Here is an 18,236-nt window from a genome sequence, read left to right on the forward strand (position 1 = left end):
TGGGTTATAGCTGGCAAGGGACATAAAAGGAAAATAAGAAGAGGTTCTTGAACTACGTTAGGATCAAGAGAAAGATGAAGTAAAAGTGTAGGTCCTCTACTTAGCAGGAAAGGAGAGCTAATAACTGATGACATCAAGAAGGTCGAGATGTTTAATGCCTGTTGCGCTTCAGTCTTTGCTAAAAATGATGACCAAATACTCAACACAGTTAATGTTGACAGTAAGGAGGAAGGAATGCTAGCCAAAATAGGGAAAGAACAGGTTAAAGAATATTTAGATAAATTACATGTATTCAAGTTGGCACATGTTGATGAAATTTAACCTAGGGTACTTGGGAACTAGTTGAAGCGATCTTGGAACTGCTAGCAATTATACAGGAGAACTCCTGGTGGACAGGTCAGATAACAGAGGACTGGAAAAGGGCAAACGTGGTACCCATCTTTAAAGAGGGGAACAAAAAAGAGCCAAGAATTATAGACCAGTCAGCCTAACTTCAATAACTGCAAAGATACTGGAACAAATTATTAAAAACCAATTATCCTAGAGGATAATAGGATTAGTAATAGCCAGCATGGATTTGTGAAGAACAAATCATGCAAAATCAACCTAATTTCCTTCTTTGACAGGGTTACTGGCCCAGTGGATAAGGGAGAAGCAGTAGATGTGATATATTTTGATTTTAGTAAGACTTTTGACACAGATCCCCATGACATTCTGAATAGCAAACTAGGGAAATGTGATCTAGATTAAATGTACAATAAGGTGGCTGCATAACTTATTGAAAGACCATACTCAAAGAGTAGTTATCAGTGTTTTGCTGTCAAACCGGGAGGGCACATATAATGGCATCCCACAGAGGTCAGTCCTAGGTCCAGTGCTATGCAATATTTGCATTAATGACTTGGGTACTGAAATGGAGCTGTAGTGCTGTAAAATTTGCAGACGACACCAAGTTGTGAGGGATTGCCAGCACTCTGGAGGCCAGGATTAGAATTGAAAACAACTTTGACAAATTATAGAATTGGGTTGAAATGAGCAAGATGAAATTCAATAAAGACAAGCGGAAAGTACTGCACATAGAAAGGAAAAATCAAATGCTCAGTTACAAAATGGGGGATAATTGGCTAGTTAATAGTACTGCTGAAAGGGATTGAGGGGTTATAGTGGATCACAAACTGAATGAGTCAACAACGTAATGCAGCTGCAAAAAAGGTTAATATTCTGGGGTGTATTAACAGGAGTGTTGTATGTAAGACTTGGGAGGTAAGTGTCCCACTCTACATGGCACTGGTGAGGTCTCAGCTTCAGTACTGGGTGCTATTCTGGGCACCACGCTTGAAAAAAGATGTGGACAAATTGGAGAGAGTCCAGAGGAGAGCAACAAAAATGATAAAGGGTGTAGAAAACCTGACCTATGGGGAAAGGTTCAAAAAATGGGCATATTTAGTCCTGGGAAAAGAAGACTGAGGGGGACCTGATAACAGACTTCAAATATTTTAAGGGCTGTTATAAGGAAGACTGTGGTTAATTGTTCTCAGTGAAGATAGGACAAGAAATAATGGGGTCTGCAGCAAGGGAGATTTAGGTCAGATATTAGGAAAAACTCTAACAGGGTAGTTAAAACAATGGAATAGACTTCCAAACGCCTGTCAGGGATGATCTAGGTTTCTTGGTTCTGCCTCAGTGCAGGGGGCTGGACCTTATGATTTCTCAAGGTCCCTTCCAGCCCTACATTTTGCTGATTCTATTGATTCATGGTGTCAGGTGATTACTTGAGAATTTCTACTTTTGTTAAAAAAAAAAAGTAAGTTAATTTCTAGGCATCAGGGTTGTGGAAGAAAGTTTGAAAATATGAAGTTTAAAGGCTCAAAAAACAGAAGAGAAAAAGTACCTCAAATGTATTGTTTTAAAAAATATTATTTTTAAGCCAGTCTCATGATTTAGAGCGTGACATGATTTTTGAATGCTTGGGGTTGGCAATACTGAGAAAGGGGTATTGTTTATAAACTTATTTCCTTATTCTCCTGGGTCTCAGAGGGAGACTGACTGGAACAACCAAGAACCAGCCATTATTAAGTCCTTTCTCTTTACTAAATCCCCAAGATCCTACTTTAAACTCCACATTGTTCCTCTTCCTTATGGTTGTATTCTTCTTTTTCTGCATCAGAAGGGTTTGCAACCTTGATGCAAGGTTTCAGGATGCATTTCCGACCTTTTCAGAGAATTCTCACTCTCCTACTCAAACCTCAGGGAGATGTGTGTGATGGGATATATTTTCTTGAATTAATTTACATTATTATGGTAAATTCCCCTGATCACAGTATCAAAGTGATGATCATTGTATACTTCATTTCCTCAGGAGAAGCTGTCTGATGTACTGCATCAGCTATAGTGAATGCTCTTGAAGTTGTTTCATTCAGATAATCTTTCAATGTCCATGTCACTGCAGTTGTGAAATCTGCTTCTTGACACCTAAGAAATGGTGCCAGAATTTTCTTTGTGTCTTCTGACAGAGATTCTGAAGCCTGCTTTTTTGTGCTGCTTAATTTAGTATGACAATGCTTGTCTTTTAGTATTTGGTTTGTCATTTGATTAACAGTCTGCATTTGGTACCAGGATTTATTTGAGTTCTTGGAGTTTTCACAATGTGCTCCAGTCCTGGCACAATTGCACAGCATAGCAGTCAATTCTACATTAATTATAAATATGTTTATGCAGATTTTTTTTTAAATAAAGCCCTTCAGAGAGGGACCTTTCAGCATTTGTGAGTTAATGAGTCTATATATGGGTACCACTCTGTCTGCAGACATTAGGACCTATTGAAAGTGGTTGAGAAAGTTCTGCTAATTCATTGTGGAAGGTGTGGCTTATTAATAGGGCCAGTTTATAAGAAAGGTCGGTGTGCCTGAGGTTTATGTTCTTTATTATTATTTGAGTCCTCAATAAAGCCAAACCCCATAAAAAAACAAGTTTGACCTTTCACAGCATGTGTGGATTTTATCGGGGTTAGTGTAACACTTGCTCAGACTCTGTGCTGTGCTTCTTAGGAAGGGCAGCAGAGAATTCTCAGCTGTGGAGATGGGGATGCAAAAGTAGCTTTAATGGCTTCCTAATTCTGCCTGTTTCAGTGGCTGGCGCAGCCTAGGGCTACACTAATTTACAGCAGGCTTGTACAACTGCCTGTGGGTGGCTTTTCTTCTGAACCCTTGCACACTCCTCCTCTGAGGGCTGCAAGATGAAGAGACATAGAACCACATAAGGAAATTCTCCAGAAGGCCATTCCAGGCCCTTAAGCTACAGAAACTAAATAAGTGGCCTGATTTTCAGAGAGAGTGAGAGCCTATGCTTCTCGGTACCTTGTGTAGTCATTTGCCACACCTATTGAAAATGGTTCTGAAAGGCTACCAGTCAGAATTGCATTGCTTTACACAACATGACACAGGATGTGGAGAATCAGGCCCATTAACTTTTTTTGTCCAGTCATCTATACACCAGGCGTCATTTAGGGTTGCCAGCCCTCCAGGATTGGCTTGGAGTCTCCAGGAATTAAAAGATTAATCTTGAATTAAAGATTGTTATGTGATGAAATCTCCAGGAATACATCCAAACAAAATTGGCAACCTTAGCATCATCACTGTCTGTTTTGTTAATACTCTCACTTTCGGCACCCAGGCTTGAGTATTTTGGGGTTTTCAGAAGTGGCAGTGTCTTAGATTTTGAGAATAGACAGCAGAGAAGGGGAAAAAAAATAAACATATGTTTAATTTAACTTTATGGGACATATTTAAAAATTGCTTAAAACACCTCTCTTTTTTGAGCAGTCCAACAGGAAATCTAAGCTTAGATTTACATGCTGTTCAGCTGATTAACATAATAGACATCGTCATGGTTTGCTTTGTTAATGACACACTAGCTAAGATATCTCTAAATTAGCGTTTAATCCAAGAGCCATTATGGTGTGCCAGGCCATACATCTGTGCACTAAAAGTAGGTGTCATGGTACAATTCCCCACTCTGAACCTTAGCGTCCAAAAGATGGGGTACCAGCATGAATTCCTCTAAGCTAATTACCAGCTTAGAACCTGTAGCGCTGCCACCAACCAGGAATTCCAGTGCCTGGTACACTCTGGTCCGGCCCAAAACCTTGCCTGGGGAACCCCAAGACCCAGACCCTCGGGATCTAAACCAAGGAAAGTAAACCCTTTCCCCACCATTGCTCTCCCAGGTTTCCCCCCCTGGGTTACCCTGGAAGATCACTGTGATCAAAACCCTGAATCTCTTAAACAGAGAGAAAATTCACCTCCCCCTCCTTCTCTTCCCCCCTTCCCAGACTCTTCCTAGAGAAGTAACCTGACACCGAAGAAATTAGCACTTTCTCCTCCCCCTTCCTCCGTTTCTCCCCACCAATCCCAGTAAAAAAATCCAACCGCCATCTCCTGGGGTCTCACACCAGAAATACAAAAACAATCAGGTTCTTAAACAAGGAATTAAAGAGTAGAAATAACAGTAAACATACGTTTAATATTAAGATGGATAGGTACAGGGTTTAAGCTATAGACATCTGGAATACCCTCCCAGCCCTAAGTATACAAGTACCAAATTAAAATCCTGTCACAAAAAAGACAAATGAACTCCTTCCAGCCAAATGCACATTTGCAAATAAAGAAAACAAACATAAACTTAACTCGCCATCTACCTAGTACTTACTGTTTGGAATCTATAAGAACTGTATCAGGGAGATTGGAGAGAAACTGGTGCACATCTGGTCCCTCTGAGCCCCCAGAGTGAACAACAACCAAAAACTAACAGCACACACAGAAACTCCCTCCCTCAAGATTTGAAAGTATCCTATCCCCGATTGTCTCCGGTCAGGTGACAGCCAGGCCTACTGAACTTGTTAACCCTTTATAGTCAAAGAGATATAAAGTACTTCTGTGCTATTAACTTTTCTTATCTGTTTATGACGTAGGTTATTACCACACACTGTAACTTCCTGTTTCCAAATACAGATACAAGGCCAGATCCTTCTACTGGATGCATGCAGGCAAAATTTGACTTTAATGAGGCTCCACATAGGTACAGGGTCCACCTGCACGGATACAATTGCAGGATCTGGCCCATAAGTTTCTGGATACTATAGTGATGAATGCATAATAAGCATTTAGATAGATTTGCACAATAGATAACACTAGTTTCCAAGAAGTTGTTAGTCAGTTGGCTTCATCATCCACATCCTTGAACATGAGGAACATTTATATAGACCTTTATTTTAAGAAGACTGTAAATACATGTTTACTTGAAAAGATACAGGTATCTTTGTTCAACGTATTAGCTCTTACATAAATGAGTGAGTGAGAACAAGCTTTTCTTTAAAAAATAAACCAGGATTTCTAACAAAGGAAACAATATGCCCTAAGCTATGAGTAAGAAAGATACTTCAAATTTAGCATGGGTATAGGTTGTTCCCAACTTGTCCCTTTTGTACTGAGCTTGAAGTGGATAGAAGACCATTGTGTGATGTTACATATTCCATTTCCTCCATTGCTTGAGTAGAATGTTTGGGGTTTTTTGGTTTGTTTTTTGTTAACTCACAGTCCTTCCTGAATGTAGCTTAATGTGTGTGAAAATACATTTCTGTTCATTTTTATATAAAATATGTCCATGGAGATTTTGAAATTTAACAAGAATATGAGACAATTGCTTCTCGCTAGAATTAAATGAAGGGTATTTGTTCTCTTAAGTAAAAGACACATGGTTGTACAATTCAGAGAATTTAAGGTCAAGTGGCTCAATTATTTTTAAAGAGTGATGAAAAGACTTTATTTTTTGTGGGAACTCTCCAATTGACAGAATGCTACAGTTCTGTTTGTGCTCAGGGAGTGGTGAAAAGTGTAGAACTCTTCTTACAGTCTTCAGAAGCTTTTGTCAATCTTTTGGCTTAAAAAAAAACCGACACGGTTGTACAACCATATTCACTTCTCCATCTCTAATAGGAACTGACCCCTGTAGATGTGAGATCTGGCCAAATATGTGATCATTCAAAAGCTGGAATATCTTTCATGTTAAAAATATTTTTCCCTCAATAAAACAAATGAATGTGTGTAACTTACAGTCTGTGTGCTTATTTCCACAGGGCATACATCATAACAGACTTTATGGGCATCAGGAATGAAAGTTTTATGAAGGTTGCTGCAGTGGGGACTTGGATGGGAGACTTTGTCACAGCTTGGATGGTAAGAAAATTAATACTACATTTTGAATGCAAAACACAAAAACTGTATAACTGTTGATTAAAGCAAAAAAATCCAGAACCCCTTGAAATCTGAACAATGTTTCAACTCAGACAAGTACAAAAGTAATAATGGCAGGGTTTGGTAATGAGTTGGGAATCCAAAGGAGAGCGCGTTAAAATGAATTGGGGCCTAATTTTACTCTTCTGATGTCAGTGGGAGTTTTGTCATTGAATTCTATGGAAGCAGAATTGGGCCCCTTCTTTGCTTTGAAATAGCACCAAGACAACACAGTGCAAAGTGAAAAAGCAAGTAATGTCCATCTCCAGTGACAAGGAGAAAGCTGAAGAGGAAGAACTGACTAAGCAAACTGATTCTAAGAATGAAGCAGGAAAAGGAAAAGGAAGAGAACCAATAATATGTCTAATATACACTCAGATGTTGCCTAGAAAAAGCCATCTAAAAGGACATTACCAGATTAAATTTGCCCCACATTTAGGTTTTTGTAAAAATAAGCTTTTACAAAGCTAAGACTAAATGTTTTCATGATGCTGCTTTAAATTCCAATGAACCATTTTTAAAAAGCATGTTCCCTGGCCATGTTTGCAAATCAAACGTGTTAGCAATGCATGAGAACGGGAAAGTGACAACTAGCTACACACCAAAGTGAGTTTACTCATATATTTATTTGTCTGAGCTGCAAGAAATACAGTTTTTCAAAAACAGCACGAATAGTTTAAAGTAAATAAGATTTTTTAAATTCTTTTTATTTAAATAATTGAAGGTTTTAATTTGAACATCGGCAAGATTTATTTTTAGAGAGATCTGATTCTGCCACCACTGATGTCAATGGTGGCTCTGCAGAGAGAAGTAGCAGCTATGATTTTAACTTTACAGAATCCATTGAAATTCAATTGCCACTTTCTTTTTCAGGCAGTGTTACTTTCTCTAACCAGTCAATGGTGCCTCAATTTGTGACCCCAAAAGAGTCAGCAGTGTTCAAGTTGCTTTTCCATTAATGCAGGAAATACAGCTCTGAACATATTTCAGAGGAGTACAGACACACGGGGAGAAGATGTCAGCATTTGACATGTCTAGTTAGTAATCACTGCTACCTGTGACATAAAGCACTGAAAACAAAGTACCAGAATAGAAAGAATCTTGGGGTATCTGTAAGAATTAGGAGCAAGCACTGCTGGTACCATTTCTTAGTCCCTGGGGAATCATCTGAGTTTCTCCCCATTTATTTTCTACCTTCCATATATTTGGAGCAGCATCAAGGATTTTTTTCAACAATTGTACAGTAAGTGTCAGTGGCTTGTCCAAGACAAATTATGCTCTATGAAATGGTGGCCATGAAAACCAAGTACACATCAAATCATCCATCTGAACAGGTTTAGAATAAGAACATTGCACAGCTGATCTGTGGACTTGATGTTGACATTTTCCATGGTTTTCTATCAAACCAGTAATAAAACTCATGGCTGAGTCTGAACCTCATTAGCATGGTCCTTCTTTTATGGACTTCCACAGAGTTAAGCAACTATGCAAGGAAAGACGAGGCATGATCTAAACCAAATGGAGTGGGGTCGTGTCTATTGTAGATATGTTGCTCATGGTTCAAACGGTGGATTATGTGTTGGACACAGTACATTAGGCAGTGTTCCAATTTGTCAGCTCTTCGCCCACCTCCTCCAAAGTAACATGCAGCACTGTGTATTATCACTTTAATCATTGTATAAAACAGTTGACAAGTTAGGCTGCTATGCAAATGTCTGAGTTCAGAGGCCACTAGCATCCTGGACTCTCTTTTCATATGTGAATCTCTCTTTCTCCCTGTAGCCCTCATTGCCAACCATATTAAAAACACTTGAGGATGTTATGCATGTTAGCTCATGCTTTGCTTCCTTCCACTGTGATATGTTGAATTTGAAGGTAGATTACTATAAAAAGCAAAGTGGTTTGTGGCTTCCCTTCAATTTTTCACTGATTTCCCTAAAAGGACTATTTGATTTTAGAGGCAACAAAGTGTTTCGTTACAAAGGAGATGTGCTCTTGCACAGAGCTAATGGGGGAACACTTACTTCTCTATAGAATTTCAACTTATTTTTATTCACAAATAACAGCATTCCCTGGGGGAAATGATAGTTTTTCCAACCTTCTGAAATGCACAAATTCTCACTTGCAAAAATCTGAATTCACATGGGCAAAGCCTTAAAGCAAAAATGAATAGTGAGACTGGTGCTGCTGGGTCAGTCTATCACTCCACTTTGTGGCACACAATGTGGAAAGAGCAGACTACAGCAATGGCAGCGCTTCAGAGCAACTAGGCCTAACAGCATCAGGAAAGCACCAGTAGCAGTGTCAGCAGGAGTAAGACTGAGGTTGGGTGGCAGGAAAAAGCCATGAACATGCTCCTGCATGAAAGTCTCCCCTAGAACTTGAATATTTATGTGGAAAAATCCATCGCAGAATTTAGGAACCTCTCCTATTCTATCATTAATCTCAGTGACCATTCCTGTCCACTCCTCTGGAAGCCATGGCAAATCATTTTAGCTATGAACAGGTGTGGTATCATGCTCTTCTGGCTGTTTGAACTTGCTTAACAACTTTGTGAATGCTAATCACAGTACTGATATATTGAAGTGGCACAAGTGATTTGTAGGCACTTTGCAGTCTGAGAAGTCTTCCAATACTGGCAGAGCAATACAGAGGAAAAGGACAGAAACATCCAGTTTTGTGGCAGGTTCTAGTTTACTGTAACCATTATATTCTAATGTGCATAAGAGGCTTCTGCAATAACTAAAAGTCAGCCATGCCTATGCTATTAAGTATAAGATGAGAAAATGCAGATGGTATTTCTCATTTTTTTTGTACTGGAATCCTTTTGGAGTTCAGGTCCCCATGCTCCGTTGAATTGGTGGCGGCAGACATCAGCACTGATAATGTCAGAATGAGTTGTGGACTTTAATTTGCAAAATGAATAAGAAAAAATGCTACTCTAGCCAGGGGCGGCTCCAGGCCCCAGCACACCAAGCACATATGGGGCAGCAAGCTGTGGGGGGCGCTCTGCCGGTGCCGCGAGGGCGGCAGGCGGGCTGCCTTCGATGGCTTGCCTGTGGAGGGTCCGCTGTCCCACGGCTTCAGAAGACCTTCCGTAGGCGTGCCCGCGGGAGGTCCGTCGAAGCCACGGGACCAGCGGACCCTCCACAGGCAAACCGCCGAAGGCAACCTGCCTGCCAAAATGCCTAGAGCCGCCCCTGATTCTAGTGTGGGGCAAGACATTTCTTAGAAGTTGTCTTAGGATCCTAATGTAAGAAAAATATTTGAAAGAGAAGAGTGTAATTTGGAAACTGCGTGATTCATGTATGGACATCAGAATTTACTTCCTAAAGCAAGTCCTTGTGGACATTGGCTCACTCTGTGTCAGGGTCTGATCCAGCTCCAACTGAAGTCAATGAGAATCTCTCATTAAGTTTAAAAGAGCTGGCTGAGCCCTAGGCATGCAAGCAGGGAGGATGGCAAAGAGCCGCTCTCCCTTTCTGCCCCTGCGTAGTGGCTGGCTATAGTTGTACTTCCTGAGGTCTGCCCACAGTGTTAGATTCTCCAAATGGGTCTGAGAAGGGAGGGTTGCAGACAAGACACTGACTACCCCACCGTTCGGCACTTGTCCAGGTGTGAGATGGGCAGAATGTATGCTTCACTTTTGAAATGGTGGCAGAGCTCCTGCTCTATGTCCCCAACCCATAACTCTCCAGAGACAGGCTCAGTAGGCCAGAATACCTCCAGATAGTCCGGTTGCAGTGCAGACTCTCTGCATCCCTTCCATACAGTAGAGACTCAGGCCACTATATAATCTCTGTATTTTTGGATGGAAGAATTTGTCTATCAGTAACTGCTGAGTAGGTTGCTTAGCTCAGTGTTTCAACCTTGTTAGCAATATATTCCTCACCCACACACTACTTGAATGTATGATGTGGTGTTGGTTCAAGTAATACAGCATATATATTATATTTTAATAAACCAGTTGCTTAATTTGACCTTCTGATATATCAATAGTAGGTGTAAGCTTTGTTCAGATTGTTTTATCGGTTGCTCTTCTTTATAGTAAGAGTAACTTATTACTTATTGCCCAGAATTCAATTTTTAAATAGTTCTGCATATCTCATTGGCAAGAATGTGTTTTATTTACAGTGTTGGAAAATACTTACTTGTGTCTATTTTGTTATCGTGATTTCGAAAGACTGCATTTAGTTGAAGAAAGTGGGAGAACAAACTTTTAAAATGATATTTTTTCACAATGCAGCTTTTGTGTCTATTAGAACAGAAGATTATTTTCATCCTCATTTGTTCTCACACAAGCTTGCCTATCTCAACGTGCTAGAGGAATGAAGGACACACGGCTACCATGCACTTATTAGTTTATGCCACATCTTTGTTTTTCTTTTATCTGTTAATGTATATGTTTTGTTATGGTTTATTAAAACAAATTGAGCAGAGAAGGAAATCCACTTGATGCTGCAAAAACTTTTCAGTTGCTGAAAATAGCCTGTGCTCAAATGTACTACAGCCCAAATGGACAAAAACAAAATTATAAGGTGGTTGAAAGAGAAATCTCCTTTACTACAGGGCTGAATTTAAACAGAATGCATTTTTGTATGCAAAAATAAAGTGCAACATATTCTACAGAAATAGTAAAATTCCTGAGATACTGTCTTTGTTCTCTAGCAGTAGGTTTTGGACAGCCACAAATATTCGCTCTAAAATTGTGTGTGAGTGAAAGAGTAATCCATCTGTCCACACATATGGTGAGAAAAGCAGAGAAATTTGTTCTGCAGAATATTGCATATTGTCTCATTCATAAAACAGTGAAAGAACTACCATTTTTGCTGCACCTTCCGTGGCAGTTTGGCGTGTCATGAACCCTGGAGTGACTGACATCACCTCTAACTCATTATTCTGTCAAGGGTTGGGCATGACAGTTCAGATTATGATCAGTGTCAATCTTTTTGATTGTTTCTCTTTCACTGACATATCAAATGACAGAATAAAGCTGGAATTGAATTTGAAGTGGCATCTGAAAAACAGGATAGTGAACAACTCTGCTGTACTTCAGAGGTGGAAATGAAATTAAATTGTGAAGCATGAAATGGAAGGAGCGGAATGGATGATAGATGTTGCTAAACTCACTTAACCACACTGCACACAGATGTATCTAATGACCTCAGTGGAGGCAACGAGATTCTGCCCATTCATAGAAGCACAAATGGTGTCAAGTGCTTGCTCTCTCTCTCTCACTTCTTCCTTTCCCTTTTCCAGGGCTCAGTCCAATACCTGAGGGATTTCTGATTAAAGAACAGGTTAATAGGCTGTCCTGCAGCTAACTCATACATTCCCCTGCAGCATTTATGTAGTAAAAGATCAAAACCCTAATCCAGCAAAGTTTTCTTGGGCCAGAAGAGGACTTAACCTCCCTTTAATCATCCAAAAGTACAAGGCCAGAAGATGCTAATGGGTTGAGAGAGGCCCTATAGTTATAAAACTTACCTATGACAGATGCAGATGAAAACAACTTTTCTTGATTGTTGGATCAAAGGCTGTTAAGACATATTTTTTTCAGCATTAGTTTTCTAATTATCTTTGTGATCAAAGACAACCTAGACCTGTTGCCCTCATGTATGTTTCTGTCCCTGATTCCTGGAGGTAGTTATTTGCCATGGAATTTATTCGGCACAGCAAGCTTCTCTGTAAGAAAATCGTGCGCACGTTTGAAAATAACACAGGAATCTCTATACTGGAGCAGACCATTGGTCCATTATGTCTAGCATCCTGCCACCCCACCATGGTCCATACTAGATGTTTCTGAACAAGGCTCACCTCCCTCTCCATGGTGCACACCTAGACCATTGTACAATGCTGTGCCTGGAGGTTATGGTGGTTTTCCTCTGGACCCTGCAGTCATGACCCTAAAGCCAAATATTTGGATTACCCTTATCTTAGATCTATCTACTTTAAGAATCTATTTAAAGTAGATAGGCCTAAGATAAGGGTACTTTAAGAATCATTATACTTTTAAGAATCGTTATAGTCTAGGATTACCCTTATCTTAGACTATAAGATATTTAGGCATGTTTGCCCAGATTCTGAACCCACTGAAGTCAATGTCAAGCTTCCTACTATCTTCAGTAGCTATAGGATCAGGTCTGCTATTTTTCTATATCTTAATGAGGAGGACAATCTCTTTTAGCCTTTTTTTTGTGAAATAATGCCCAGATAGAAAAGGGAAAACCTGGCAAAAAAGCTGTGTCCTGAGATCGTAAATTTTCCATTATATCAGAATTCCTTTTCTTCCCCGATAGACTTTGCATTGGTGCTTTTGAGCCCTTTCTTCCTCCCACTTTTGATGATTAAAGAAGAAAACCAATGTGTGCTTCTTTATAATATATTTATGGACACATCCTTTTTAGTTTAAAGTTCCTTCTGGTCTTCATTTAAACAAATATTTGTCTCTATAGCACTAAATGTTCTCTTTTGACATACATTGTGGTGGTTTATTTTAATTAAATATGTTGGAAACTAAAAATATGTACCATCAAAAATAAATATAATAACAAATACAATAACCATCCAGCAATTCTACACTCAGAATTCCTTGCATGGCTGTTTCCAGCAATCCTACACTCAGATGTGATGTGTTCTTCATGTACACTGTGAAGGTGTGGGCAACTGAGGGGATACAGAAGTGGCTCTGGAAATAGCCCATTAGCCATCTGTACTTAGATCTCTTCAGAACAAGTTCGAGCTTCTGTTCTCTAACATGGAACACATCCTATCGAGAACAGTTGTCTGACTCTGTAACCTAATGGCTGACTTGAAGCATGCACAAACCTTTTACATTGACAGAAAAATAAAGGATAATTTTCTTGCTGGTGCTGGAACTGAAGCCCTCACCAATAGCCTCAAAAAACCTGCCAAAATGCACAATGAGCAGACTTGTACCAAACTTGGAGCAGCAAGGCTGATATTATCATAAGAGAAGGATTCAGTCGACCATGAAAATTGAGCTGAAGAACTGCAGTGGACTAAATATATGATCAAATAAGACCCTCTGCATCTTCCAAAGGGAGAGATTAGCAGCAGATGGCAGTGGCACACAGCAAAGTTTTTCTTTAATCCTAAATTCCTTCAGGGTTTGTAAAATGATATATCTGAAACCCCGAGCAGGGGAAAGAGGAAATCAAGATGCTATGTGTACTGATAATGTACCATCACGTCACAAGCTGATGCTCTTGCACAGTGGAAACTGTACATTTGAAACTGATAGAGAAAGAGAGAGAATATATCTGGTTTTTAAATGTGTTATAATGAAGCTGGCTGGCTATGTACAACTAGGACTTCATTGTAAAGTCTGAAGAAGCAGCTGGAAGCATCTTTGTCGATGCAAGTGCCTCAGCCCAAATCCACAAAGGTACTTGGGTGTCTAAATCCCAGCTTTAGGCTCTACTGCAATCCACAGAACTGCTCCACTGCCACCTAACCCTGTAGGTGCTGAACCTTACTTGGCACCTAAGTTTTCAGGGTAACATTTCCCTAGGCACCTATGTTTCTGGCTCTGGGCATGTACACTGCTGCCTCACTCTAGGAGTCTGGGCCCCTATCTCCCTCCTAAGCCCCAGTGCGATCCAAGAAAGAAGAGAAGATTGGCAGAAGAGCATCTCTCACCTGTGGCCCCTGATCCAGTAGATGAGCTCAGAGCACACTTAAGGGATCAGACCCCATTCAAAATCCAGATGGAGGTGGTGCTGCTGCTGTCCACCTTATAACCCTTAGTCCAGTGGTTAGAGCCTTCTCCTGGGATGCGAGACAGCCAGGGTCAATCCTTCCTTTGCCTGAGATAGAGAAGGGATTTAAATAGGGAGCTCCTAGCATTGAGCGCATCACATCGTCCAATGTGTGTGTGTTGGGGGGGGGGGGAGTGTCTCAATCGCTATTAATGAAATCATCAAGCTTTATATAAATAATTAAATAGCTGTTGGAGTAGGGGGCACTGGATGCTGGGGTTCTCACTCCCCAGATTCATTCCCTAACCACTAAGCTATAGAGCAAGCCTCAAGCTGTCTCTTTCACTGGCCCAAAAACTCTTGATGTATTCACACACAGTGGAATGACTTCACCAGAAGAGAGAGAGAGAGCGCACCGTATTAGACTAGCCCATAGCCCAGTGTTGGGGCACTCTCCTGAGAGTTAGAAAACCCCTGTTCAAATCCTTGCTCCCTATCTGTCAGACTTGGAATTCAACCTAGGTCTCACGCCTTCCCAGTGAGTGATCTAACCACTGGGCTAAAAAAAACTGATAAGGGTGCTGCTGCTGCCCCCACCAGGTCATCCTCCCAGTGTGGAGCAAGGGAAGTGCCTAACTCACTCTCAACTTAGGCACCTCAGTCACCTGACTCCAGGATAGGGGATCCTGGCTGAGGATCACAAGCAGAAATAGATGCCTTCCTGCAGCCTGGATTTAAGTGCCAAGTTCTGTGAGAAGGATGGGGCTGAGGGCACAACCTTCTGGTTAGCATCTCCCACTGGCTAGCTTAGGTGGCTTCCCACCGAGGCCTTGGCTACACTTGAGAGTTACAGTGCTGTTGGTGGCTTTATAGCGCTATAACTCACTCCCCGTCCACACTGGCAAGGCACATACAGCACTGCTTGTACTCCACCTCCCCAAGAGGAATAAAGAGTATAGCGCTGCTGCTGCTGTGCTGAGCTGCCAGTGTAAACAGGGAATAATCTTAGGCCTGGTCTACATTACGCGTTTAAATCGATTTAAACAGCGTTACATCGATTTAACACTGTACCCGTCCACACTACAACGCTCTTTATATCGATATAAAGGGCTCTTTAAATCGATTTCTGTACTCCTCCCAGACGAGAGGAGTAGCGCTTAAAATCGCATATATAACGATATTTGGCATTAGGTGTTAGTGTGGCCACCAAATCGACGTTATTGGCCGCCGGGGTGGTATCCCACAGTGCACCACTGGCTGCTCTGGACAGCAATCTGAACTCGGATTGCAGCGGCAGGTAAACAGGAAAAGCCCCGTGAACTTTTGAATATATATTCCTGTTTGCCAGCATGGAGCTCTGATCAGCACGGGTGCGATGCAGTCCGCAAATCCAAAAAGAGCTCCAGCATGGACCGTAGGAGATACTGGGATCTGATCGCTGATTGGGGAGACAATCTGTTTCTATCAGAGCTCCGTTTACAGAAGACCGACACATGCCAAAGCGCTTGAAAAAAAATCCTCCAGGCTCACAGTGCTGCGTGACAAGTGTAATGGGAAGCCAGAGATCAAATAGACGCTAATGGAGGGAGGGGGTACTGAGACTCCAGCTATCCCACAGTCCACAGCAGTCTCCAGAAAAGTATTTGCATTCTTGGCTGAGCTCCAATGCCTGTAGGTTCAACAACATGTCTGGCGTGGTTCAGGGAATAGCTCCTCAATTTACTTCCCCCCCACCACGTGAAAGAAAAGGAAAAAATAGTTTCTTGACTTCTTTCAATGTCACCCTAGTATCACTGAATGCTTGCTGGTAGACGCTATGCTTGCCAGCAGTGAAGCGCAGATATTCGATTCCTCTCCCTCTCTCGGAGGCACGACGTTGCAGTAGACCGGTACGTCTTATGAACCCGAGTGCTCCCAATGCTTGATAACTGCTCCAATACTAACATGTTGGCCTGAGATGAGGCCGGCCGGTTGGGGCACCTAAGGGTAAAAACAGGAATGATCCTGGTCACTCCCAGTAAGATCGGACAGAACGGCTGGTAACCGTATCCTCATCATAGCAAACTGGGGCATTGAGCATACAATCACCCCCCTCCTTGTCATGTGTAAAAGAACAAGATTCTGTACTGCCTGGACCTATCATAGCAGGTGGATGCTCGCGCGCTCTCTTCCCCTCACACCGCATTAATGTCCTCCTGCGACTATTCACAGCATCGGAGGCTGCCTCGCCCCTCGATTTTTATTCACTACGGAAAAAAATCTCAGTAGTTTTCTTATTCTGCATGTCGTTATTAACTTCATGACACAGATGGGCAGGACACTGCCACTATAGCCAGGAAAGGTTGCGGGGAGGAGGGAAGCAACGGTGGGGTGTTGCAGGCGGCCCCTGTGAATTACTGAACACGTGAGCAGCTGTGCTTTCTGTACACTGCGTCCTCTGTACACTTGCCCCATTTCTAGGCAGGACGACTCTATTGAGAAACCATAAGGAGGATTGACTTCGGGGGTCATTCCAGTTTTGCTTTTGTGCCTGCCCCGGCCGATCTCAACCCAGGGGGCACTCAAGATAGCAGCTAGACAGTACAGAGGGGGAGAGATACCGTCATCTCAATTGCCAGATTTACTCCGGCAGTAGACGGTACAGAACCTGGTAACCATTCTCTCCTATTCATGCAAAAGCAAATGAATGTCTTGTAGCGCTGGAGTATCACCTCTGTCCCTGGGCATCCAGTACACATACGGTGACTGTAAAAAAAAAAAAAAAAAAAAAGCCTGAACGGGCTCCATGGTTGCTTGCTATGGCGTCTGCCAGGGCAATCCAGGGGAAAAGGACCACGCAAAGGATTGTCTGCCTTGTTTTCCCGGAAGGAATACTGACGCATTTACCCAGAACCACCCGCCGACATGCATTCAAACAAGAATTCCAAGAGGGCGGGGGAGACTGCAGTAACTATGGTAGCTACGGAATAGCTACCCACAATGCAACGCTCCAGAAATCGACGCTAGCCTCGGACCATGGACGCACACCACCGAATTGCTGTGCCTAGTGTGGCCGCGTGAAATCGAATTTATAATATCTGTTTTATAAAACCGGTTTAATGTAATTCGGAATTATTCTGTAGTGTAGATGTACCCTTAGTGTGCTGTAACTGACCTCCAGAAGCTTCCCATAATCCTTTTAAGTGAAGGTCCTTCTCTTTGTTTTGTTGTGAACTCTGGGCTCCGGAGCTGCTTATCAAAAAAACAAACACAGCTACTGTTTGCTGTGAATGAGCAGAGGCAGGGCGGCTCCCTTTGGAACACCCACAGCTAGTGTTTGCTTGAAGAGAGGAGGAAGGAGGGGCTTGAGGAGAGAAGCAGCGCAGCAGGCGGGTGGGGAAGGTCCGTTTCAGCGAGGGTGCTTATCTGGTCTGTGAGGAAAAAAACCAGCTGCTGTTTGGTTTCAGTGAGTGAGAGAGGGCTGGGGGATGGGGTCAGAACTTGCAAGGCAGCTGCTGACACAGTGTCAGCTCCAAAAATCCACACTTTCTCTCCCCCAAGCTCCCTGTCACACTCCACCCCACCCCCCTTTTTTGAAAAGCACGTTGCATCCACTTGAATGCTGGGATAGCTGCCCATAATGCACCGCTCCCAGTGCCACTGCAGATGCTGCAAATGTGGCCACGACAGTGCGCTGGTAGCTGTCAGTGTGGACAGACTGCAGCTCTTTCCCTACTCAGCTGTACGAAGACAGGTTTAACTCCTAGCGCTGTACAGCTGCAAGTGTAGCCATACCCCTAGTATGCTAGATTCTGTAGATCACATTGTAAGGTGCCTGTCTCTCTCCATGCATTGTATAGGGAACCTGGGCACCTAACTCAGGGTTTGTGGATCTCACATTGTTCCAGTGATTTTCTAGGTGTGCTCAGTATCGCAACACTTTACAACCTTGTGGATCCAGACTGTCCTTACCTCCTCCCACTTGTATGAAGGCTTATGTCTTCATTTATTAACCTCTTCAGCTTACATATCAGCATGAAATCCTGCTCCCATGGAAATCAATGGCAAAAATCTCATTGATTTCAGTGGGGCAGGATTTCACCCCAGTGCTGTGATTGTGGGGACAATGTGTTTAGACTGTATCTGAGGTGAGAAGGAAACTCTTTAAGTACCCAGGATATTACAGAGTACCACTGTAAACCGTGCTATCCTGTTACCCAGCTTAATGTGACAAAATCGGAGGGCC

General features: G+C 42.1%; 1 protein-coding gene across 3 annotated transcripts in view; it reads left to right on the forward strand.

Annotated features, from left to right (window-relative positions):
* The window catches only part of TMEM117 (transmembrane protein 117), a 363,574-nt gene that overhangs the window by 184,947 nt on the left and 160,391 nt on the right, over positions 1–18,236 (forward strand). For all 3 annotated transcript variants that reach the window (XM_075065932.1, XM_075065940.1, XM_075065943.1), the window contains one exon: positions 6,134–6,233. In XM_075065932.1, coding sequence (XP_074922033.1) covers positions 6,134–6,233 — 100 coding nt within the window. The remainder of the gene's footprint in view (positions 1–6,133; positions 6,234–18,236) is intronic.

The sequence above is a fragment of the Chelonoidis abingdonii genome, chromosome 1, assembly GCF_003597395.2.
Source record: "Chelonoidis abingdonii isolate Lonesome George chromosome 1, CheloAbing_2.0, whole genome shotgun sequence".
Lineage (NCBI taxonomy): Eukaryota > Metazoa > Chordata > Testudines > Testudinidae > Chelonoidis > Chelonoidis abingdonii.